At 40.8% G+C, this 24,863-nt stretch overlaps 1 protein-coding gene across 1 annotated transcript in view; it reads right to left on the bottom strand.

Moving 5' to 3' along the window:
- The window catches only part of DNAH6 (dynein axonemal heavy chain 6), a 287,841-nt gene that overhangs the window by 142,709 nt on the left and 120,269 nt on the right, over positions 1-24,863 (bottom strand). The window contains exons 26-32 of the mRNA XM_062208725.1: positions 23,768-23,893; positions 23,526-23,681; positions 23,075-23,236; positions 7,949-8,086; positions 4,716-4,883; positions 2,381-2,529; positions 1,448-1,555 (exon numbers count right to left, since the gene is read on the bottom strand). Coding sequence (XP_062064709.1) covers positions 1,448-1,555; positions 2,381-2,529; positions 4,716-4,883; positions 7,949-8,086; positions 23,075-23,236; positions 23,526-23,681; positions 23,768-23,893 — 1,007 coding nt within the window. The remainder of the gene's footprint in view (positions 1-1,447; positions 1,556-2,380; positions 2,530-4,715; positions 4,884-7,948; positions 8,087-23,074; positions 23,237-23,525; positions 23,682-23,767; positions 23,894-24,863) is intronic.

Genomic DNA, 24,863 nt, shown 5'->3' with positions numbered 1-24,863 from the left:
GGCAGAGGCAGAGGAAGCCCCGTCTTCATCATGAATGGATTCTAGGATTGCAGACCCGCACTGGGCAGAGTGGGCAACCAGTCCAGGTCAGAGCAGGAGGCAGAGGGCTCCAAGGAGACAAGCTTAATAGAATATTATGGACAAGTAAAGACTTAGTTAAAGGAGATTTACACTCTGGAAGAATTTCAAGATGAATTACTGGTCCATTTATAGGAAATTAGGAAAAGGATTAAAAAATAAAACCAAGACAAGGAACCATGGCAGGGAAAATGAAAACTTGAATCAATTTATTAAAAAAAAAAAAGAAACATGGCTCAGTGCTGTTACTGTATTATCAGAATAAGGACAATTCAAAAAGTATGTGGAAAATGAAATTAAAATATAAATTTATTTCAGTGCAAAAACAAATCATGGAAACCCTGGTTATTCAGCTCAAGTTGATTTGTAATATAACTACACAGAGAAGATAGATGTAGGGGAAGAAGTATATGTGTATATCCTCATCTTCTTTTTAGTAACTTAATACCTAAAACTGGAAAATCAAGAAATGGCATTAATATGATGCTAAGATGTATGGAAGGAATCACAAAAGATAAAGGAAGACTTGAAAAACGATTGCCTTTGGCAAGTGGGAGCTGGTGCAGGGCTCGGCACTGTTGTTTCTCATGAGACTAATTTATGAGACTTTTACTTTTGAAACTATGTACATGTATAACTTGGGGAAACTATGTACATGTATAACTTGGGGAAACTATGTACATGTATAACTTGGGGAAACATAAACTCTAATAATGAAAGAAGCGGATAACAGCAATCATATTTTTATTAAGCTCCAAATCTGATTTTTTTTTTTTTTTAGGTCAGAAATCTCCCTTTGACCTGGAAGTCGTAACCAAGCAGTTTTACAGCACAGTGATTATTTATTTATTTCTTTATTTTTATTTGACAGAGTTAGACAGTGAGAGAGAGAGAGACAGAGAGAAAGGTCTTCCTTCCATTGGTTTACCCCCAAAATGGCCGCTACGGCAGGAGCTACACCGATCCGAAGCCAGGAGCCAGGTGCCTCCCCCTGGTCTCCCATGCGGGTGGCAGGGGCCCAAGAACCCGGACCATCTTCCACTGTCCTCCCGGGCCACAGCAGAGAGCTGGACTGGAAGAGAAGCAACTGGGCCTAGAACCCGGCACCCATATGGGATGCTGGCACCGCAGGCGGAGGATTAACCAAATGAGCCTTGGCACCGGCCCACAGCACAGTGATTTTAAAAAGTGACAATAAATGGTTGGAATGATACACCTTTACTACCCTATTTTAAACTAGTACTTCTTAGACTGCAGTAAGTGCCTCCAGAAGAGATGAGAAAGTTACTAGCTTGTTAGAGACAGAAACAATCGCAGACAAGATTCTGCTTCACCCCGTGTGACGGCTGTGCTAGGTCTAAACACCCACCTGAACAGAAGAGCGTCGTCGGTCAGGAATTTTGGCAAGTTGGAGTCTCGTAAAGCTCTTATCAACACCACATCTTCACTTAGGTCCGGGTTCTCTCTTTTTAAAGACCTAAATTCAAAGGGATCTTTCAGATGCTATCACAAGAACATAAGAACTTCCTAGTAGCCCTAGCCCTGGCATGGCAACCCTGCAAAGAGGAGGCACACTGAATTGGGGGGGGGGGGGGAGTAAATGCAATAAAACGGGGTAGAGTGGGCAGAGGCTGGGGCCTGTGCAGAGCCCAGGGATACCGGGGTCAGGCAGAAGGGGCCTGGATGTGCTGAACTGGAGCCACAGAGGTGTGTCCTGAGGGGGAGGACTGGAGAGATTCTAGATAGGGCCATTCCAAGAAGTGACAAACAGCAGGGTTGGGACCTGAGTAAGAGGACAGGAGTGAAAGCAGCTCAGACTCTCAGGTCAGAGGCAAAGTTTGTGAGATGAGCATGAACTGAAAACCGGACGGCGGAGTCTCTTAAACCTTGAGGCTTTGTCAGGCCACGTGGATCATTCATCTCATCATATACATAGCAGCCTGTGCTGGAGTCCACTCATCCTGTGTTCTGTGTTCCGGCAGGGAAGAATGTCTGTACTCAAACTCGGGTGCATGTGACCGATCCAGGGGAAATGAAATGAGTTCGGAGCTAATTGGATTTGGGTTTAATCCAAGGGCAACTCTGTTGACCTTCACAGGGAAGAGCTGTTGTGGAATGGGGAGAGCTGGCCCATTTCACTGGGACATGCAGGGTGAGGGGAAGAATGCTGACAACAGCAGCTGCGGACACTGATGAATCACTAGGCGCCAGCCGTTGTTCTAAGAGCCTATTGTGAATCACCCGCTTACTGCATTGGATTACGTGGCCCGGGATGCCACTCTTGACCACTTTGGTTTCTTACCCGGCCATGACCAGCACAGACTTCACAGCTCTCATGCCGAAGTCGTAGTGATCCTGCTGAGACAGCTGTTCGCTACAAAGCTTATACATCTGAGTCATTTTTCTTGCTAATATTTTACTGGATTCAAATCCTTCAGAATATAAAATGACCTAGAATATAAAAATAGATTGTGATGGTTATTGTTTTGCACGAATAACATTATATTAGTATAATACCAATGTAGTCAAAATCTACTTTAGGCATTATCCCGTTCCATGTTGTTACTTCGTTTAATAAACATAAGAGGTTTTCTGCATCACAGCAGTGTGGAAGCTTGTGTGGGGAGACCAGGGTACTGATTCTGCTTCTTGTCTGTAGGTGAAAATGTGGCCTGGGTGACATCTGGTTGATGGCGCAGCAAAGCCTAATGTTTAAACGTCATCATGGAGGTTGGCTGGTGTTACAAGACCTGAGTACCAAAGCAGATTGAGCTTCTCCCAGCCGATAAGAAGCCCACCTTGGTGAACAGTGTCAGGGATCACCACCTGCTACCTTTGCACTCCCTGGGAGCAAAGGGACTTATGCAGATATACAGCCTCTCTCCAGCCCTGGAGGCTGTCTTGTTCCTGACAGGTATCTGCACCCTTGGTTAAATTAATCAGCTGACGCCTGCTGTCTCTGACAGTGGACGTGGGAGTGGGAGTGGATCCTTCCTTCTAGCCATAATCTTCCCCCAAACACTGCACTCGACCTCAGTAGCAGGATTTGAAATGATGCAGAGAGTTCTTCCTGGTGTCTACTTGGGATACTTCTCTATTATGATTGATTAGTACAATATCCTGCACACAGTGGGTGATTTAAAATATTTACTGATGACTGGGTCCTTACTCATTCAATCTGTAATAGGAAAAGATCTTAGAATATTAGATTTTTAAATCTGTCTAATTTATTGCTGAGCAATATAATAGGACAAATGATGAAATGTGAACAAAATGTTAGGCTGGGATCTAAACTCTGTTTTCTCCCTGCCATTTATTATCCCTGTTCACAGAGAGGGTCAGAAGTGAAGACTCCTGAGATTCTTATGCAAACATTCTTCACAAAAGAGGGGAAGGGAAGACGTCTTCATTAAGGAACCAACAGGCAGGCCCATCCAGCACAGAACAGGCTCGCTCCTCAGGGGATAAGCTCCTCATCACTACTGTGTGGGCCAGAGCACTTGATGACCCCAGGACCTGCAGCTGGGTGGCCTCACTCTTAAGGTCCCTCCAGTTCCCTGATGGCTGCCTAGGAGGTGGTATGCCTGTGTGGCTTTGAGGCATTCAACCAGGCTGTAGAGCAGCATGAGGAAAGAGAATTTTCACTTTATTTGTGGGTTCTATAGATGGGGAAAGGAACAGCTGGTGTCCCCACTGCATGCAGGCTGAATCGATCATTCGAGAGGGGCTGAAGCATGCTAGGAAAGGATGCATGCTCATTTACTGCCAAGTAGGAGACCTTACTGGAGAGCTCCAAATAATGACTTCAGGGAAAAACTGAACATAGCTTCAGTGCCCACACTGCTTAAATATGAACACCTGAAAAACTGGTAGACTCCGGGCGTTTCCAAGCAAACCACGGGCAGATGCTCTTCTTTGAAAATTAATATTTGATAATGGTAATTCTATCTTGATTCCCTGATTTGCTCTGGTATCAAATAAACTATCTTGAATTCATGTTAGGAATAAATACTAGTAATTGTGTTAAAAAACAGTGAAGACACCACCTGTCTTAAGTGCTCCCCATCTCCCCATGGATTCACAGGTAAAATGAAGTAACAAAACCCAGTTTAAATACAAAGATGCCTTGAGAGCTACAGAGAGAATAGACACAAACGTGAATAATTAATTTATTACTATTTTTTTGGCTCAGCTGTTACAGACTCCGACCTCAATCACAGTGTTTAATACAGCATCTATGCAACATCCCCTGATATAAATAAAAAATAATTTTCTATATTTTCTAAGAGAAGTGAAAATAATTTAGTATTTTTAGAAATAATCCATATGTTTTAATTCTTAGAGATAATCCAATAAATCCCAATGAACTGGTTAATTAAACTCAGATTTATTTCAGCTTTAGGGGCCAACTATATCCAAAATATCATTCAGAGCCTTATGGATATAGCAGTAAAAAACCAGATAAACATGCAGGATGAATAATCATATCTACGCTTAAAAGCAAATCAACAAAGCACAACCATTACTAGTGTGGACTAACAAAGGAAACTTTCAACCTTGATATAAAGTTTCTTATTTGCATGGTAAATAAGAGAAACAAGCTGATCATTTTGCAGCTTATATAATGTGAAGCTCACCTCTGCAATCAAAGCATAGTTTGGAACCATCATAGCGAATGGTCTGAACAGGGCTTTCAGGTTGTCTGGCAGTTCAGTCCTCCCTGCGTATCCAGGGTTCATTGTGATGAAGGCTGCACAGGTCATTACCAATTTTATTTCCCGCCCCTCAAACATGAATCTAGAGAGCTGTTTAAAGAGGAAGTATGAATTAACACTTCTTGAGGCATCTGCAAATTCTTTCACATAATTATTTCCCCACTACAAGACTATAATACAGAAGCATTCAGGCAAAGACTACAGAACCCTGGCAAGAGGGAACATTGCTCCCCTGATTCTGTCCTGCTCACTTCCACTCTCTTCTGGGATCAGTGTTTTCTAGACCCTGTCTCTCTTCCTCTGCCTTACTCAAATTGTCACGTCCTTCCTGGCTTACCCTGAAATCTAGGACTCAACACTGTTTGCTAAGCCTCTTCTATTCAATTTAGGTTTATCGGCAACAAGATCTTCTCCACTTCCACTTTCTAGTATTCCTGAAATATATTCCAGTCTAGTCTTAGTCTTCAGGTGCTGCAGGGTCCATTATCACTGTCTTTGGTACCACCCTTCATTTTATTCCACAGTCAAAACCTGTTAGTACTTGTTGTATGTGGGACCCAGGATTAGGCACAGATGCACAGAGCTGATGGAGACTCATTCTCGATGTCCCAAGAAACTTCCAGGCTTGCTGTGTGCACACAGATCCGGAAACTGTGACCACTCAGAGATACGGATGCTATGGAGGAGGTGTGTGCAAATCCTAAAGAGGGAGCAGGGGCCTATTTGCGACCTGAGGAATGAAGGGCATCTCAGGGAGACAAGCAGGGGCAACCATTCCTGCCAAATGAGCAGGAGCAAGAAAGAGCACTGGATGTCCAGGGAAAGACCCGAGGTTTACTTTGCTGAAGTTCTAGGTGGGGGGTACAGCTAGACGGGAGCCTGAGCATCGAGAGTTTTGCACACTGAACCAAGAAATTTAGGTTTTGTCCATTCCTGGGGCAGAGGAGACTTACGCAGAGTGACAGGATGAAGGATGGCAGTGGAGATGCTGGACAAACCATGGACAGGGAGGTCAGTAAGGAATTATCATTGAGGAGATGATGCGAGCTGGAATTTGAGAAATGGAGATGACAGGTATATGGCAGATAAAATTAACAGAATTCAAAATGGTTTGGATTTTGGGGTTGATAGTTACAGGACAGCTCCAAGGTGGATTCCATGTTTCTCGCCAAGCTCCTGGACAGAGGTGCTATAACACACATAAAGACTACAGGGGAAGACCAGGATGCAGTTTTGAGGCCGTGAGTCACAGCCTGGAGGAGAGACTAACAGGAAGGGCAAATGGAGGCCAGCCCTGCGGCCACTAAATGGCTAACCAGACCGCTCTATTCCTGTGCGTTCGTTTCTGCATCCACCCCAGGGATGTGTCTTTATCTCCTCTAGCCGCTGGCAAAGTGAGGATGAGGTTGGTTAACTTCAGATATCCCCCGACCTTCCTTTCGTTTCTCCTGGCTGTCCTGCTGTTGGCAGTGCTTCCATCCCACCTCTGTTCTCTCTGGTCCCTGCTCCCACTCCCCTTGCTTTGTTCTCATCGGCTTACCCAGCAAGATGATAATGACCGGTAAGTTATGTTTGCCTGGAGGTCCTGTCCTTGCATTTAACACAGGCCTTTCCAGGGTCTGTGGGAAGCAGGAGGGAGTGTAGTTGAAGGAGATCAGACTTTATGTCACACTGATTTATGTGTGTGTGTTTGGCTCTGTGGTGTCTACAGAATATTTATTTTTTAACTTCTTTGAATCCTTTTACCTTGGGGAAAGTGCCATACACTTTACATAGGTTTGGTGCAAAGACAACGTCACCTGAAATGATTTGTATAATTTAGCAGCTCATTGGAGTCTACTTACTGACTTTATTTTTATTTGTTCTGCAGTTTGATTTTTTGTAGAAGTGATAATGAAAATATTGAATGATTCTTTGGCAGGGCACCTTCCTAGGAAAATGGCCCCTGTGTGTAGAACTCTAGATGAGTGCAAAGGTCCCTTTGTTGTGCCAGGATGAATCCTCATTGATGGACACTGAAAAGGTCCGGGGCTCCCCAAAAATGAGCCAAAGGGGGAGTGGGAGACCCTCATGAGGCTTGGGGCATTGGCAGACCTAGTTTGTTCAGTCTGAACACTAGTGTTGCCTTTTAGTGAATACATCTCAGAAGGTCAGTACAAGTGATAAGGGACTTGGTCCCAATCTTGACGCCCATTAGCTTTCGAATAGAAAAACCTCTATGCCAGCAGCAGGCTCCTAAGGGACTCCAACAGATGTTAAACAAGAGGATCGCTTCAGCACCTTCATCTGACTCCTCCCACCCCTCAACACTCCTTGAATTTGCCAGTCTGGAGGGGTCAAGTTCCTCTGGGAACTTTTCCCCACCAGCTCTGAGCTGAGCCTGGAGGCCAGGAGGAAAGCAGTAGGGCCCAGAAAAGGAAGAAACCTAGCAGAAGTAAATGTCAAAGCAAGAACAAGCAAGGCGAGGAGAGCAGGAGGAGGAGGACAGAGAGACATCATGTGTGGGTGTGTTTTGGGGCATGCAGGTGTGGTTTGGGTGGCAAGAAGAGTTGCTTGGAGGCAGGGGCTGACCCTCAGAGTCTCTGTGTCCTCAGCGGCCAGCACAGTACAATGTCTGTCTCTCTGTCTCATGTGGATGAGTAATTGAGTCACCCAAGAATGCCCTGTTGCTGTGATACTCAGACACACACACACAGTGGCATGGGAAATGTGGGCCAGAGAGGCTGAAGTTAGCAATAACTTTCCTCCCATGCAACATATTCTGAGTTCACTGCAAGCTTAAGAAATGCTACCCTTGGGGCTGGCATAGTGAACTAAGCCTCCTCCTGCAGCGTTGGCATCCCATATAAGCACCGGTTCGTGTCCCAGCTGCTCCTCTTCTGATACAGCTCTCTGCTATGGCCTGAGAAAGCAGTGGAAGATGGCCTAAGTGCTTGGGCCCTTGTGCCCACATGGGAGAAATGGAAGAAGCTCCTGGCTCCTGGCTTTGCATCAGACTAGTTCTGACCGTTGCGGCCATTTAAGGAATGAACCAGTAGATGGAAGACCTTTCTCTTTGTCTCTCTGTCCCTCTGTCTTTCTCTCTCTTGGTCTGTAACTCTACCTCTCAGATAAATAAATAAATCTTAAAAAAAAATGCTACCCCAATGCCTTACCTTTGCAGCTTTGGCATTCCTGATGGTGATGAGCTGCTGTGCGATGACTGACAGAACTTCTATGTCAATTCGGTTAAATTCATCAAAGCAGCACCAGGCGCCCGACTGTGCCAAGCCACTGAAGAAGCGCCCCATCATCTGAAATAAAATAAGCCGCTCAACTTTGCATTGCAGAGTTCAGGCCTGCAATAGTTAAATTAACAAGTACAAAGTCACAGCCAGAGAGGAAGAATAAGTTCTGGTGTGCTGTTACTCGGAAGAGTGATTCTAGTTAGCGATGTTGTATAGTATAATCCAAGATAGCTGGAAGAGACACATGTTTGAGATGATGGGTAACCTAAATATCCTCAGTTGATTATTACACAAGGTATACATGTTCCCCTAAAGAAGCATAATTATTATCTGTCAATTAAAAAGTGGTATCAATTAAAAAGAGGTGGTATGTGCACATAAGCGATATATATGACTTCTGGGCTATTTTCCATGAGCAATATATTTTTTGCTTCTCTCTTACTGATTTTAATTTAAGCAAAATACATTCTAATCAATTTTTCTTTTTTTCATTAACCTTCACTTGCCTCTACAAATAGTTAAGATTCCCATGGAAGAGACAAATTGAAGAATTTAATTTTTTTCTAAAATGTTGCTAACAGAAGCACTCATTTGCTTTAGAGACACAGAAGAACTACTGAGCAGAAGGCTACTGTGGGGGCCAGTGCCGTGGTGTAGCCAGGAGAGCCACCACCTGTGGTGCCAACACCCCATATGGGTGCTGGTTCAGGTCCCAGCTATACCACTTCCAATCCAGCTCACTGTTAATGCACCTGGGAGAGCAGGTGCATTAAAGTACTTGGGCCCCTGCACCCACATGGGAGACCTAGAAGAAGTTCCTGGCTCCTGGCTTTGGATTTGCCTAGGTCCGGTTGTTGTGGCCATTTGGGGAGTGAATCAGCAGATGGAAGATCTTGCTCTTTGTCTCTGTCTCTCTCTCTGTTTCTGTCTCTGTAATTCTGCCTTTCAAACAGATAAATCAATCTTTTAAAAAAAGGCGGCAGTGACGCACAGGTTAAGATGGTAATTTTTCATTTTCTCTACAGCAGAATCCTAGTGGTGGAAGAAAATGAGTATGGATACTGTGACTTGAGTTCTTGGTTAAGCATTTGCTACGGTTTGAATATTTGTTCCCCCCAGTTTTTAGCTTAATCCCTAAAGTGTTATGTTAATAGTTCCAAGAGGGTGAAAACTCAATCTGATTATGGTGTTAGAGGTGAGGCTCTGGGGAAGTGATTAAATGGATTGGGCTGTTGGGCGGGGGGGTTGGGGGGGGTGGAAATGCCTGTGATTGAATCTTAGTGGCTTTACCAGGGACCACATAGATACAGACCAATATGCGTGCTCCCTCCCTCCTACAATGTGCTCTATAATGCCTCTGCACTTTGCCCTCTGCCTCCTCACCAGATGCTTAAATTAATGGGGCCACTAGATCTTGGACTCGAGCCTCCAAGACTGTGAGCTAAGTAATCGTTTTCTCTCTATAAAGTTATTTGCCTAATGGATTTTGCTGTAGTTATGAAATCTCACTAATACAACATTTATATAACTGTTGCATTATACTGCATATGTATATCTTTAAAAACAGAATAGTTTTTCTGTTTCAGGTTGGTCAGTTGAGCATATACTGCTACCTCTCCTTTCTCCAATTCCCATGAACCACGGAAGAGCAGATAGATTTGTGTGTCTCTCCCTCTCTGTGGCTACAATTATGTCTGTGCCTGCTTAATAAAAACAGAATTGAGGAGAAACCAGCGGCAAGAAGAAAGCTTTAGAAAAAGTGGAAGATGCAGTCCAGGGAACAGAGTGCACAGCTGTGAAGGGAAAATTGCAGCCCCCCAGCAGAGGGACGGGAGAACTCTCCCTCAGCAGGGCCTCTAAGAAACTCCAAACCTGAGACAAGTAGACACAGGCCTCAAGGAGACTACTGCAACCATCCCAGGATCAGTACTTGGCAGGATCGATCAGGAGGTCCCTTCTCCCAAGCCAAGAAGTCTAAACAGGGAGATTTTAGTAACTACTTCCCCCACCAGGCTAACATCTAATGAATACCTTGTAGAGAAAGGAGATCTGCTGTGGGGAGATCTTAGGAGATACTGGGAGAAGACATTAAGCTTGGGAGGTAAGTAAGCAGAGACAAAGATGATTACAGACCTTCAGTTCCGTCATGGAGATTCAAAAATGATAAGAAAAGACTGCTCTGTTCAGGAGCGAACTCTGCTGAAAGGTACTGCTTTAGAGGGAAAACTTTTATTATCCGGTGTTTAATGGGGTCTTTCTGACTTCCTGACGTCTCCCTGTGGGAAAGCCTGCTGTGTACACGTCTCCACTCACTCCCACAGAGCTCACAATAGTTCTTTCATTTAGGAAAGGGGCATTTTGGGAAAACAAGCTGTCCACACTAATCCCCTTAGTCCTCTGTTCATACTTTTGGACCCAGAAGATCAACAGATATTTGGGAAAAATCAACATTAAGAAAGAGAAGGAATTAGAAGAATGAAATGAATGAACAACCCTGGAGAAAATGGGGATAATTTAGGGGGCAGAAGAGGATTAAAGAAAAAAAATCAAATAGAATCCTCAGATATTGGACAGGAAATTGCATTCCTCTAACAAACAAGAGGTTCTAAAAAAGGAATTAGTCAGAGATGAGAAACAGTCCTTGGAAATTAATAATAATATAGCCAAGACTTAAAAAATGAAATGGATGCACTGAACAATAGAATGGGTGGGATTAAAGACTAAGCTGGTATTCCGGATACAAAGCTTAGGAACTCCTCCATACTGTAGAGCAATGGTATGTGTATTTAGGGTATGCACCCCCTCCCCTAGGGTGTATGAAGACCTATCAAGGCATACTTGTGAATGGACACTTTTAAAGGCATAAACATAACACTACAGAAATTTATCTTGGATACAGGCCTTTCTCTAGAATTCACTTCCTTGAGAGTGTGCGTGTGCTCATGCCGGTTCCTTCCCTTCCGCCCTTCACAAATGACACTGTCTCTCCCACTTTGGATGGTGTAGCCTGTGCATGGCTAGGAAGGGAAGTGAGCATTTAAAATTTGTTTCTCATGTGACTGTGTTTGCCAGGTCATATGCCACATGCACAAAGGTCCCACAGATGCTACTACAAGCAGCCGTGCTCTCAATTAAAAAAAAAAAAAAATCCTATGGTGCTTTGCCCCAGGATGCAGAAACCCTGAGGGTATCAACAAAGGAATGTCCTGAGAGTCCCCAGAGGCACTGGATTCTAGCGCTAGTGGCCAGTGACTAACAGGAAAGAAAGGGGAGGGTCATGTGGGTGCTTACAGTGTGCCTTTTCCCAGGATGCCTCTTTCACCGGGTGGATGGCATAATGGCTAGTTGTCCCACCTGCGACTGAGGTTGGGGGAGGGGCTGCGTCCTTCACATCAGAAACTGGTTTATGCTTGCAAATGTCTCTGTGGTTTGCGCCTGATCCACGTGCAGTTTTGTGCCTGACTGACCACTGCTCTGGTGCTGGGAGCCTAAGCTTTTTTTTCCCCCAGTCTCCCGAGGAATTTCGGCCTGGGGTAGCTACTGAGTTTTCACATGGAAGGTGCAATTTAATGCATTATGAAAACAGAAAACGAGTTTAAGATTGCTACTCTAAAGATCCTGGGCAGAGAGGGGGCAATAAGTTTGGAGGGCAGTCTTCCATCCCTGGATCGCATGAGGCAGACATGAAGAGTCAGGCAAAGAGAAAGAAAGAGCTTGTGACAACCAGCAGAATTTATAAGGGTATGGGGTACGGGTCACTCTAAGTTGCTGGGCAAACACCTGAGTGGTCCACTTAAAGGAAGCGTTGGGAAAGTGGGGAGCCCCACCTGCTGGGTGGAAAGATGCCTCCAAGTTCTTATCTCTGACCAGCAGCCTGAGCATTTGGGTGTGCTGTAGAACTGAAACATTTGTCCAGGGTGACTGAGCCCTGCTCTGGGCATGAGCAAGTTAAAGTTGCATTCAACATGGAGGCAAAGGCAACGTAAAATTATAAGAATTCTCTACAAGGAGCAATTCCAAATATTGATCTTGAAGAAAGGAATGCTTCTATAATGACTGACTGGGTAACAAACACTTTTACAAGTCAGGTAGTTTCCAAAATTTGCTTTCAACAAAAGTGAAGGAGAGGTCAATGCCTACGAGCCTGAGATAACCAGGACCACACCTGTAGTCAAACACAATTGGGTTTAGTGTTTGTTCCAGGAAGGGAGACCACACACTATGGGGAATGATCTAGGGAACCACGGCTTGTCTCAGGGACAGGGCATTGGGAAGGCTGTTGCAGGGTGTGGGAAGCTTCATTGAAGAGTTTTGCTCTGTTTACTAGGTTGCCAGGGCTGCTCTCAGAAACTGCCATAAACTGGTGACTCAAAGCCACAGATTTATTCTCTCACAGCTTTTAGGCTGGAAGTCTCAACTCAAGGTGTTGGCCAAGCCATGCTCACTCTAAAGGCCCTGGGGGTATTTTTCCTTGTCTCTCTGCAGCTCCTGGTGGTTGCATTTCAGCAGCCCTTGGCACTCCTTTACTGGATGGCATCACTCCAACCTCTGTCTCCTGCATATCCCCACATGGCCTTCTCTCTGTGGGTCTGTATCCACACTTCCCTTTCTTCCAGGACATCAGTCATGGGATCAGTGCCCATCCAACGCCAGTATGACCTCATCTGAACTACATTACATCTGTCAAGACTGCAAGACTCTACTTCCAAATCAGGGAGCATTCACAAGCATCAGGTGTTAGGACTGGAACTTTCCAGGGGACACAGTTCAACCCCTAGCACTCTGAATCAGCTGCTGGTAGTCAGCGAGGGGGATTCTATGATGGCCGTCATAAACAGTGTCTATCCAGCAGACCGCGGGCCATGTAGCCAAAGCTGCCATTTGTAGACAAGAAGTGACTCCGGTGATGCAGGAGTGGGGGATATTTTGTTGTTTTTGTGATTTGGACAGAGTTCTTGTTTGTGTCTATTCTCTTTATGCTGTGGTTTCTGTTGTTGTTTTTTATGGTCTTACTCCATAATAAATGCCTAGTGAGCTGGTCTGATGTTGGTGGTTTGTGAAATTGTTTTTAACCAGAGAAATAAATACCCTATTTGAGCCAGGTCCATTCTTAGCTGAGGCCATTTGGGCTATTTTGTTTCTTTTTCAGAAACTTTGTAGCAATTGACCATTAGAAGTGATTTTTGGAGTTATTTTCTACCAATTTATTTTGTGATGACTCCTAATTTCAAAAAATTATTTTGTTTTATTTTATTTATTTGAAAGACAGAGTTACAGAGAGAGGTAGGGACAGAAAGAGAGGTCTTCCATCTGCTGGTCACTCCCCAGATGGTTACAATGGCTGGAGCTGCACCAATCTGAAGCTAGGAGCCAGGGGCTTCTTCCGGGTCTCCCACATGGGTGCAGGGGCCCAAGGACTTGGGTCATAGCAGAGAGTTGGATTGGAAGAGGAGCAGCTGGGACTATAACTGGCACCCATTTGGGATGCTGGCACCTCAGGCCAGGGCTTTTAACCCACTGTGACATAGCACCAGCCCCCTCAAAAATTTTTTATTTTGGAATATTTCAAACATACAATAGAGGTGAGAGGAAGTATATGTCATCCATTTAACAATTATGACCAATATTTTGCTGTTTTAATGAAAATTGTTGGAGAGTATTTTAAAGCAAACCCTAGGCATGGTATTATTTCACCATCAATTCTTCATAACCTAAGAATGTAAAAATTGCCAAAACTAAAACCACCTAACACACTCAAACAAAGGCTCAGTAATTCCTTCATGTCATCTCAGACCAGTCCATGTTTGACTTTTCCCCCATGGTGCCCAAACTGTCCTTTTACACTCAATTTGTTTGGAAGGCATGCAAACATGAGGTCCAAACATTGCATTTGGTTACTGTGTCTCTTAAAGCTTTTTAAATTTTTAACAGTTCCCTGCATCGTCCCTCTATTATGAATGTATATTTTGAAGGTCTATAGATAATCTTCCATATTGTCTTTCTCTTATTTCGTATTTAACTTTATATTTTTGTGGTATTAAAATGTTCCTGTATCTCATGTTCTTTATAAAATGGTATTTAAATGCATGACTTCATGAGGTTCATTAGGTTGAGGTATACATTATTTTGAACAGGAATAATTCATAAATTGTGTATCACAATAGGAGATACAAATTTCCTGGTTGTCCCACTTTAAGAGAACTTATGATTGATTAGTGGATTACTGGCCTGATTCATACATTATGAAGTTGCCAGTTAATTTATTATCTAGTGATTTTAGCAATGAAGGTCATTGATAGATTTATTATTTTTGAGAGGTTACAAACTAGTAATTTCTAATGTTATCATACCTTCATTTATTAATTATAATTCTTCTATAAAGAGGAATTTTCCTCAATTCTTTTGTTGTCCCCAGAAAACAATATACAGGAAAGACAGGACAAATGGCTAATTCATTTTTCTTTTTTTTACACAAAATTAATAGCTTTTTAATATATTGAGAAAAGTTAGGAAAATAATGAAAATATCTTATTCACAATTACAACATAAAGAAAAGCAAGTCTAAATAAAGGAGTGAAGACATCTGTTAAAAGCTACTGAGTAGCTTAAAGGAAGACTTGAGTTAACATGCTTTGTATGAATAGTTCAGCTTATTATTATAAAGCTGTTAATGTTTCTAATAAACATGTAAACTCAATGCATTTCCAGCTTCAACCCCAATATATCTTTTTGGGACCCGTATAAATGACTCTAAAGTTTTCTGGAAACCTAATCATGGACTATCAGCCAATTGAGTTATAAAAATAGAGCAATTAATAATAACTCAATTAGTTGAGCATCACTCAACTAGAAATTGAATTATGTTTTAAGGCTACGGTTGAAATGCTATACTATTACTGGTATAGGAACAGAAAGACAGGAAATGGAACAGAATATAAAATCAGAAAAATTTCTACACTTATTTGAGATCTTAGTATATAACAAAGGAAGCATTTAAATTTGTGGAGAAAAGAGGTAATGTTCAATAAACAGTGTTTGGCGAAATTTGGAAATAGTTAAATTTGCCTCATTTCTTATAGAAAAACAAATTCCAGATGGAATTAAGATGCTTTAATTGTATAATTTAATTACTTTTTAAAATGGGCGATAATAAAAACACTAAGTCTCTAAATGGGGATACAGTGGAAATACTTTCGTCACTTCATGCCACAGCTTAAGTGCCTATCCCAGGGGTAGAAGTTGCTATTGACATTTTTGTTGTCTCTACTCTGTACTCCCTCTTTTTTATAAATTTTTAAAATTTTTATTGACATAAAGAAACATTTCATAGGCATAGTTCTAAGAATAAAAATTACAACCATACTTCCCTCCCTTCAACTCTCCCTCAACCAACCCCCTCCCCTCTTCTTTCCATTTTTTAAAAAACTTTTGCAAAGACATAATTTCAATCTACTCCATAACCACAGGCTTAATTCTCAACTAACCATAATATTCAACAACTAAAAAGGAAGATCAGAGTTCCACATGAGACTAAACAAGGGCTAGAAATAACAATTATATGGGGACATGCTCAATCGGACTTGCCCCAAATGATGAAGTTAGAAATGTGCCAGGGGATTCCCATCAAGGTGGCATGTACCAGTGCCATCTTACCAGCCCAGGTGATCAATTTCAGTTCACAATTGATCACACTGATAGATCTAAGAGTCAAAGGGATCACACAAACAAGACTAATGTCTGCTAATACTAGCTGATAAAACCAAAAAGGGAGAGAAGGATCCAACATGGGAAGGGGGAGACACAGAAGACTCATAGAATGACAGGTGTCCTAAATAGCACTCTGGCCTCAGAATCAGCCCTTAAGGCATTTGGATCTGGCTGAAGAGCCAATGAGAGTATTTTAGGCACGGAAAGCCAAGACACTCTGGAAAAAAAAGAAGAAGAAGAAGACCTAAATGAAGGATCTCAGTGAGTGTGATCCCAGTGGAAAGAATGGGGCCATCAAAGAAGGAGGTACCTTTCTCTGAAGGGAAGAGAGAACTTCCACTTTGACTATGACCCTGTCGGAATAAGATCGAAGTTGGCGAACCCTAAACGCTTCCATAGCCTTGGCAACTCATGATTAGAGCCTAGGGAGATTACTGACACCATAAACAAGAGTGTTAAATTATTAAATCAACATCAAGAGTCACTGTATACTTACGTCCCATGTGGGATCTGTCCTTAATGGGTTGTCCAATGTGAAGTAATGACATAGCTAGTACTGAAACCGTATTTTTACACTTTGTGTTTCTGTGTGGGTGCAAACTGATGAAATCCTTACTTAGTATATACTGAATCAACCTCCTGTATATAAAGATAATTGAAAATGAAAAAAAAAAAACCCTTGGGGTTAAATTGGAAATTACATAGAAAATTAATCAATTTTTTAAAAAAAATATCATGCAGGATCTCTGTCATTAATATGCTGTACACTGTTATTTAATGCTATAACTAGTACTCCAACAGTATTTTTTTCACTTTGTGTTGCTATGTGAGGGTAAACTGTTGAAATCTTTATATATACTAAACTGATTTTCTGTATATAAAGAGAATTGAAAATGAATCTGATGTGAATGGAAGGGGAGAGCGAGTGGGAAAGTGGGAGGGAAGTTATGGGGGGGGGGAAGCCTTTGTAATCCATAAGCTGTACTTTGGAAATTTATATTCATTAAATAAAAGATAAAAAAAAGAAATAACAATTATATCACAAGATACGTATTTCACTCATACACTGTTTTTTATTCTATATTAATTGTCACATATTAGAGAAAACATAGGATATTTGTCTTTTTGGAACATGTTTATTTCACTAAGCATAATGGTTTCCAGTTGCATCCATTTTATTGCAAAAGACATAATTTTATCTTTTTTATGGCTCAGTAGTATTTGGTATGTGTATATACTACATTTTCTTTATCTGACCATCAGTTGATGGGCATCTGCACTGATTCCATATCTTATGCGTTGAGAATTGACCTGCAAACAACAAGGGGGCACACATAACTCTTTAATATGCAGATTTCATTTTCTTTGGGTAAATTCTCAGGAGTGGGATGGCTGGGTCATATGGAAGATCTAGTTTCAGCTTTCTTGCAACTTTGCCAAACTATCTTATGAGTACCAATAGTCTCTTGGTGGAGTCTTTTGGCTTCCATATATATAAAATCATGTTATCTGCAAACAGGTAACATGATTTCCTCCTTTCTAATTTTTATCCTTTTGATTTTTTTTCTTCCTTAATAGCTCTTGGTAAAACTTCTGAAACAATATTGAATAGCAATGGAATAGTGACATCCTTGTCATGTTCTGGATCCTAGTAGAAATTCTTCCAACTTTTCCCCCGTTCAATAAGATGCTGGCTGTGGGTTTATCATAAATTGCCTTGTGTTGAGGAATGTCCCTCTTATACCCAATTTGCTTAACGTTTTCATCATGAAAGGATGTTGTATTTTATCAAATGCTTTTCTGCATCTATTGAGATAATCATATGTTTTTTTTCCCTCAGATTGTTAATGTGATGTATCATATTTACTGACTTGTGAATGTTGAACCATCCTTGCATACCAGGGATACATCCAATTTGGTCTGGGTGAAATATCATTCTGATGTGTTGTTGGATTCAATTAGCTAGTATTTTTTTTGAGGAAATTTGCATCTATGTTTATCATGGATGTTGGTCTATAATTCTGTTTCTTTGCTCTTTTTCTGGTTTTGGAATTAAGGTGATGCTGGCTTCATAGAAGGAGTTTGGGAGGATTCCTTCCCTTTCAATTGTTTTGAATAGTTTGGGAAGAATTGGAATTAATTCTCTTTTTTTAGATTTTTATTTACTTTTTTGAAAGTCAGGGTAACACAGAGAGAGAAGGAGAGGCAGAGAGAGAGAGAGTTCTTCCATCTGCTGGTTTACTCTTCAATTGGCTGCAATGGCTGGAGCTACACCAATCCGAAGCCAGGAGCCTCTTCCAGGTCTTCCATGCAAGTGCAGGGTCCCAAGGACTTGGGCCATCTTCTACTGCTTTCCCAGACCATAGCAGAGAGCTGGATTGGAAATGGAGCAGCCGGGACTTGAACCGTTGCCCATATGGGATGCTGGCACTGCAGGCGCGGCTTTACCTGCTACACCACAGCACCAGCCCTGGAATTAGTTATTCAAAAGAATTCATAAGTGAAGCCATCTGATTCTGGGCTTTTCTTTGTTTGGAGGGTTTTTATTACTGATTTGGGTCTTCTCCCTCTTTTTCCTGGGTAGTTGTTGATTTTTTTCAAAAACAGCTCTTGATTTCACTGATCTTTTGTATCTTTTTTTGTTTCATTCTTGTTTATTCTCTAATTTTAATTATTCCCTTCCTTCTACTAATTTGGAGTTTGGTTTGTTGTTATTCTAGGTCTGCAAGATGCATTGATAGTTCACATATTTGATGCCTTTCCAACTTCTTGATGCAGGCAGTAACTGCTATAAACTTCCCTCTTAACACTGCTTTTGCTGTATCCAATAAGTTTTGATATGTTGTATTAGCATCTTCATTCATTTACAGGAATTTTTTTATTTCTCTTTTGATTTCTTCCATGACCCACTGTTCATTCAGGAGTGTGTTGTTTAATCTCCACGTGTTTGCATATGTTCTAGAGATTCTTGGTTGTTAATTTATAGTTTCATTCAATTGTTGTTAGATAAGATACATGATATGATTCCAATTTTGTTGAGTTTACTGACAGTAGCTTCATAACCTCGCATATGATGTATCCAAGTACAAGTTCCATGTACTGATGAAAAGAATGTGTATTCTGCAACTGTGGGATAAAAGGTTACGTAGATATCAGGTTTATTTGGTCCATAGTGTAGATTAGTTATGTTTCTTCTTTGTTGATTTTTTTTTTTACAGAAGATCAGTTTAGTATATATTAAGTAAAGATTTCAACAGTTTGCACCCACATAGCAACATGAAGTGAAAAATACTGTTGGAGTACTAGTTATAGCATTAAATCACAATGTACAGCACATTAAGGACAGAGAACCTACATGATATTTTTAAAAAATTGATTAATTTTCTATGCAATTTCCAATTTAAAACCAAGTTTTTTTTTTCAAGTTTCTTTGTTGATTTTCTGTCTAGGTGATCTGTTCTTTGATGAAAACGGTGTTTGATGTTGAAGTCGTGGATGGTGTCTCCACTTGCTGATGTGTATCTGCACTTTCCACACTGCTCCACGATGTTCCTCTTTTTTCTGTAGAATTTCTACTGAAAACTTCTTTCCAGCTCTCCCATGGGAATGCACTTCCTCTGCTTTTTTCTGCTATCTTCCCCTGGTCAGAATCAACACATCTTTTCTCTATCCAACCATCTTGGAATCTCCTTCTATTTCTTTATTTAATGTTTTAAAATTTTCATTGCAGAAGTCTTTCACATCATTGGTAAAATTTATTCCAAAGTATTTAATTTTTTTTAATGTCATTGTGAGTGGAACTGATGTTATGTGTTCTTTCTCAGCCATTGCATTATATGTAAAAAGGCTACTGATTGTGTGTTGATTTTATATCTTACAACTTTACCAAACTCTTCTTATGAGTTCCAATTGTCTGTTAGTGGAGCCTTTTGGCTCCTCTCTATATTGGATCATGTCATCTGCAAAAAGGAATAATTTGACTTCCTCCTTTCTAATTTGTATTCTCTTTGATTTCTTTTCTTTTCTTTTTTGCCTAATGGCTCTGGCTAAAACTTCCAGAACTATATTGAATAGCATCCTTGTCTGCTTGTGTATCTTAGTGGAAACTTTTTCCCTATTCAGTATGATGTTAGCTGGGGCTTTGTCATATATATAATCAATATATACATTGATTATATTGAGGGATGTTCCTTGTATACCCAATTTGTTAATTCTTTTCTTTGTCAACTTTTAGAATAACTTGTGTTCTACAAACCTCCAAGGTGATCAGTGAGTTTTTTGTTATAATTTTTGGGTGAAAAATGTAATTTTTCCACATACTAATGACTTTAAAAGATTTGATATGTTTGTTGGTATTGTTCTCATGTTAATTTTTGTTCAATTGATGCCCCTTTCAGTAATGCTGTGGTTATTATCTATATAATAATAGCAATTTATGGGCATTTTGTTGTTGTTTCAGCCAGAAGTAGATGTTGCAAGTTCATCTTATGCTTTATCAGCTCCAGGTCTAGAGTCAGTCCTGGTTACTTATAGTAGGAAATGGTACTTAAAACCACAGTTTGAGTAATAGAGATGTTTACTGTCACTAGTCTATCAATGTCCCTTTTCTGAGGACAGAATAATTAGATAATATTTGAAAGAATATTAGTATCAATAACATATCAAGAAACACTACAAATCCTTGGGAAGAGCCAAAAAAGCTAAGAGAAAATAGGCAAAATACATGAATAGGTATTTCACAGAAGAGGAAATCCTAGTGATTATAAACACTTGAAAAGATGTTCAACATAGTAAAGTTGTTCCCTAGTCACCTGGGAAATACAATGAGATACCATTCCATACCCTTCACACGGGCAACTATTGATGAGCCTGACAGCATGGGTAAGGATGTGGAACATGGGCAATCAACCGTTCCAGTTTCAGGGGAATATAAATTATCAAAATTACTCTGGAGAAGCTGTGTCCTTATTGAGTCAACAGAAGGATGGACACACTCTGCAGCCCATGCCCATATCCCAGGGTAGAGTAACCATCCATGCATGCATATACTGGGAGTGGGGGTAATATAATTCATACATATATACTAATTTATATGTATATATATGTAGTTATCTCTCTATATAGTCATATATATTTGCTGTACATGTAAATATTATATACATATATATTTAAAGGATAGAGAACATTTGACTTGGATCAAAAGACATGTCAGAATTTTGTAGCTGTCATTAACTAGTGTTGACCACCGGTATGTTACTTAATTGCTCCAAATCTTCCCCCCATCTATGCAATGGCAATATGTTCTCAGAGGGCGGTAACTGCAATGACATGCCCAGCGCTGAGTCTACAAAGTCACCACTCAGTGTTTGAATGTTTTGTTTGCTTCACATAGGCAAGGAGAGTTCTGAAGGGGAACAATTCTCCAGGGAAACCTCAGGACAAGAGAGAGCCTAGACGATAGGCGAGGCCATCCATCTGAGTAGGGATCTTCAGTTCAACGTCCTCCTGCCCAAAGCTCTCCTCTTTCTCATGAAGTTCTCAGGAATCAGCAGGAAAAGATAAGAGAAAAATAGGACAAGGAACCTCATTGGGACCCTGGGGGACACCAACACTTAAAGGGACATTTATGGCTGAAAAGAATAGCCTTTGCTAGATAATCTCTTTTGCCTTGTAAATCTTATCTTTCAGAAACTCTTAGAGGATGCCACTCTCCTTACTTTGGAAACTGCCTACCACATCTGCCTTTCAGTAGCCACACATGCCCATAGGACTCTGACTTTACCCCTTCTTATGGATATAGTCCACAGACCTAGGGATGGTCATTGGAACCCAACTTGCCAGCTAGAATCCTGGGTCCCAAATGTGAACCTGCTATTCTCTTGTCAAGGTTCTAGAGAGAAGGCCCTAATGCTCCTGAAGCCAAGGAGGTCCCCAGGGTGCCCTTGTTCTAACTCTGCCTCAGTAATGTTGTTCAGCTGTGCTTCGGAATCCACGCAATGTCCCACTCTCCCAGTACCTTTTTACTGAGTTTTTAAATTGTTGCTTAAAATATAAGAATTTTGTATGTTTAAAAATATGAATATCAAATTACTTTAACCACAGACAAAATAAAATAGGAGAGTATTTAAATGGGGAACAGTTGTAGGAAGTCCAGGTACAAAGAGTAGAAATGCAAAGATCCTGCAAATCCTGTGTAAAGGGTGTATGTTTTTGTATTCAATCGCTAGACAAAACAAAGAAGACATAATCCTAGTTTAGAATAACATGTAGATTTTACAGAACAGAAAGTTGGGACGTTGTGTCTAATAAAATTCTCATCTATTTAATGAGTTAGCAGATAGTATCCAAAGTTGATACATACAAATATAGAAATAAATGCTTGTGTTTGTAGCTTTAATAGCTACACCAGAATGACTCCACACAACCAAGGATCCCAGATCCTTTGAATCTAAGAGTTTCTTTCTAGGGGCCCATGAGGTCAAAGTAGTTTCATAATATTTTAAAGTGTTATTTATCTCTTCCATTCTCATTCTCTCATGGGTTGTAGAGTATGAAAAGGTTATGAAAATGTTTTCAGTTTTTAACATCACAAATGACCTTTACAAAACTACCACTTATCAAGTTTTGGCTTCAAAAAACAATATTGACAATTAGCCCCAAAAGTTCTTAAAATATTTCCATTTAGAGTACAATACTTACATGAGGCTAAATTTTCTTTAAACACTAGAGTCAAAAATATATCTTAACAGATGGAATGTAGGACCAAATATGAGAATTGGTTGTTTCTACTATGCCAAACATTAGAGACTCAGAAATATAAACTAATGCCACTAAAATATAGAAATATATAGAAATAAATATATAAAAATAAGCCAAGGAGTTAACCCCTAGGAATAAAAGCTCTTTGGAGGTCTCAATAATTTGTAAGAGTATCAAAGAGTCCCACAATCAACAAGTTTGAGAACTGCTGCACTGAATAAATCTTACCATTAGTTTTCACTTATTACACATTTCATTTTCACCATACAGTTAAAGTTGCACACTTCCCCTGTATTGCTGTCCCTACTTTATTTATAGCTCATCCCAACTCTTTACACTTATTGATTGTATAGATTTTCCTCCCTACCACTGCTTGGCAAATCCTCTTGCTCTGAGTTTGTACCTGCACTGCCCAGACCACTGCGTTTTCACTCTTCCATGTTTCTCTATTCCATTTTAAGCATTCTTTGCCCCCATTCTTTTGGGCTTTCCACTACCCCATTTTCTCCTCATTACGTTATGCCACAATACAAGTCAAGAAAGACACAACAAACACTTGATGCTAGTATTCAGAAGCCGGCACCCTACCTTATAGTCCAAACCATCGGAACAGTTGAAGACTACACACTGGATGGCAAGAGCTTTTGCTAGGTCTTTGGTCGTCTCTGTTTTCCCAGTGCCAGCAGGACCAGCAGGGGCGCCCCCCAGGTCAAGCTGCAATGCTCCCATGAGACAAAGATAGCAGCGATCCTGAAGAAACCAACAAATTGTCATTAATGAAGGGAACTGACTCTAGCCACAACTTCATGAGTCTTTCCCCTCTTATGGGACCAGGGCCACTATTTTTCAGAAAAGGTTTTAGAGCATTTGAAATACACCCAAAGATTCATGCATGTATGTAAATGATGCAAATGTTTGCTTTACAAAGATGCATTCATAGCAAATCCTTTCAAGAATTAATGTTAAGTGAAACTTTTCAATACTACATTGACAAAAAAAAGCAATCATATCAATATAATTGGGGTGATCAGCTACTTACTGTAAGGGGAGTAATAACCAATCTTGGGCATGCACCCAAATATTCATAGCCATAAGTGTACTGAGAGAGTGCCATTCTAGCCACACAGTTATCCACATCTACATCCCAATAATAGCGCAGTTGTCTCTGCCAGTCAAAGGATTCAACTGTGTCTACCTACACAGGAGATATAAATGATACACATATTAGGTACCCTTTTTTTCAGAAAGAAGTACATGATTTTATTTAAATAAAACATTTACCTTGGCTTGAACAAGTTCACTGACTATATCTCTTGCATGTACATCAATAGTAATCAGTGCAGTTATGATGTTTCTGTGTAACTTAGGAAGACTGCCTCGAACTATTGCAGCCAGGGCATTTAATCTCTACAAATTAAAAGCAAAATTCATAGTGAATTATCAACATCAGTTTGCATATTTATCTTTTTATTGTTATATTTAGAGTAGACATTTGCTAACATCAACTCATTTTAAAAATTTATAATTCTGTGACCAAATAGGATGATATTGTATGGGAAATACCATTCCCATAAAATTTCTTTGAAGTGTGAACTATTATTATCTTCATTTTACACTTGAGGAAATTGAAGGCCAGAGAGGGTAAGATGCTGGCAGCCACACAATTATGAAGTGGTGAAAATGAGGTAGACATTAGCTTTGAGGAAAGCCCATGCTCTTAACCACTATGTCATGGTATCTGTAGAGAAGATTGTTTCCTTTCAAAATTAAATGTGGTTAAAGGTGATACTTCTCATTTTCAGATTTAGTTTCTCACTGATAATCAGAAAACCTGAGTGTTCTAACCAAGCCAATGACATTAAATTTAAACACTCTGGGGAAAGATTTAGCTTGTGGTTTTCTTCTAAGTGGCTAAATTCCAGGCCGGTGTTGTGGTGTGGCAGGTTAAACTGCCACCTGCAATACCAGCATCACATATCAGAGCACCGGTTTGAGTCCCAGCTACTCCACTTCTGATCTATCTCCTGCTAATGGACCTGGGAAGGCAGCAGAAGATGGCCCATGTGCTTAGGCTTCTGCAACCATGTGAGAAAACAGGATGGAGTTCTGGGCTCCTAGATTCAGCCTGGTCCAGCTATAGCCATTGTGGCCTCTGTGCCCTTTGGGGAGTGAATGCACAAACAGAAGATCTCTCTCTCTCTCTCTCTCTCAACCTCTGCCTTGCTCTCTGTTACTCTGCTTTTAAATAAATAAAATAAATCTTTTAAAAAGTAGGTTCATGGGGCTGGCGCTGTGGCTTAACAGGCTAATCCTCTGCCTTGCGGCGCCGGCACACCGGGTTCTAGTCCCGGTTGGGGCGCCGGATTCTATCCCGGTT

This window comes from Lepus europaeus, chromosome 13 (assembly GCF_033115175.1).
Source record: "Lepus europaeus isolate LE1 chromosome 13, mLepTim1.pri, whole genome shotgun sequence".
Taxonomy (NCBI): domain Eukaryota; kingdom Metazoa; phylum Chordata; class Mammalia; order Lagomorpha; family Leporidae; genus Lepus; species Lepus europaeus.
This window is presented reverse-complemented; position numbering and strand designations above follow the sequence as displayed.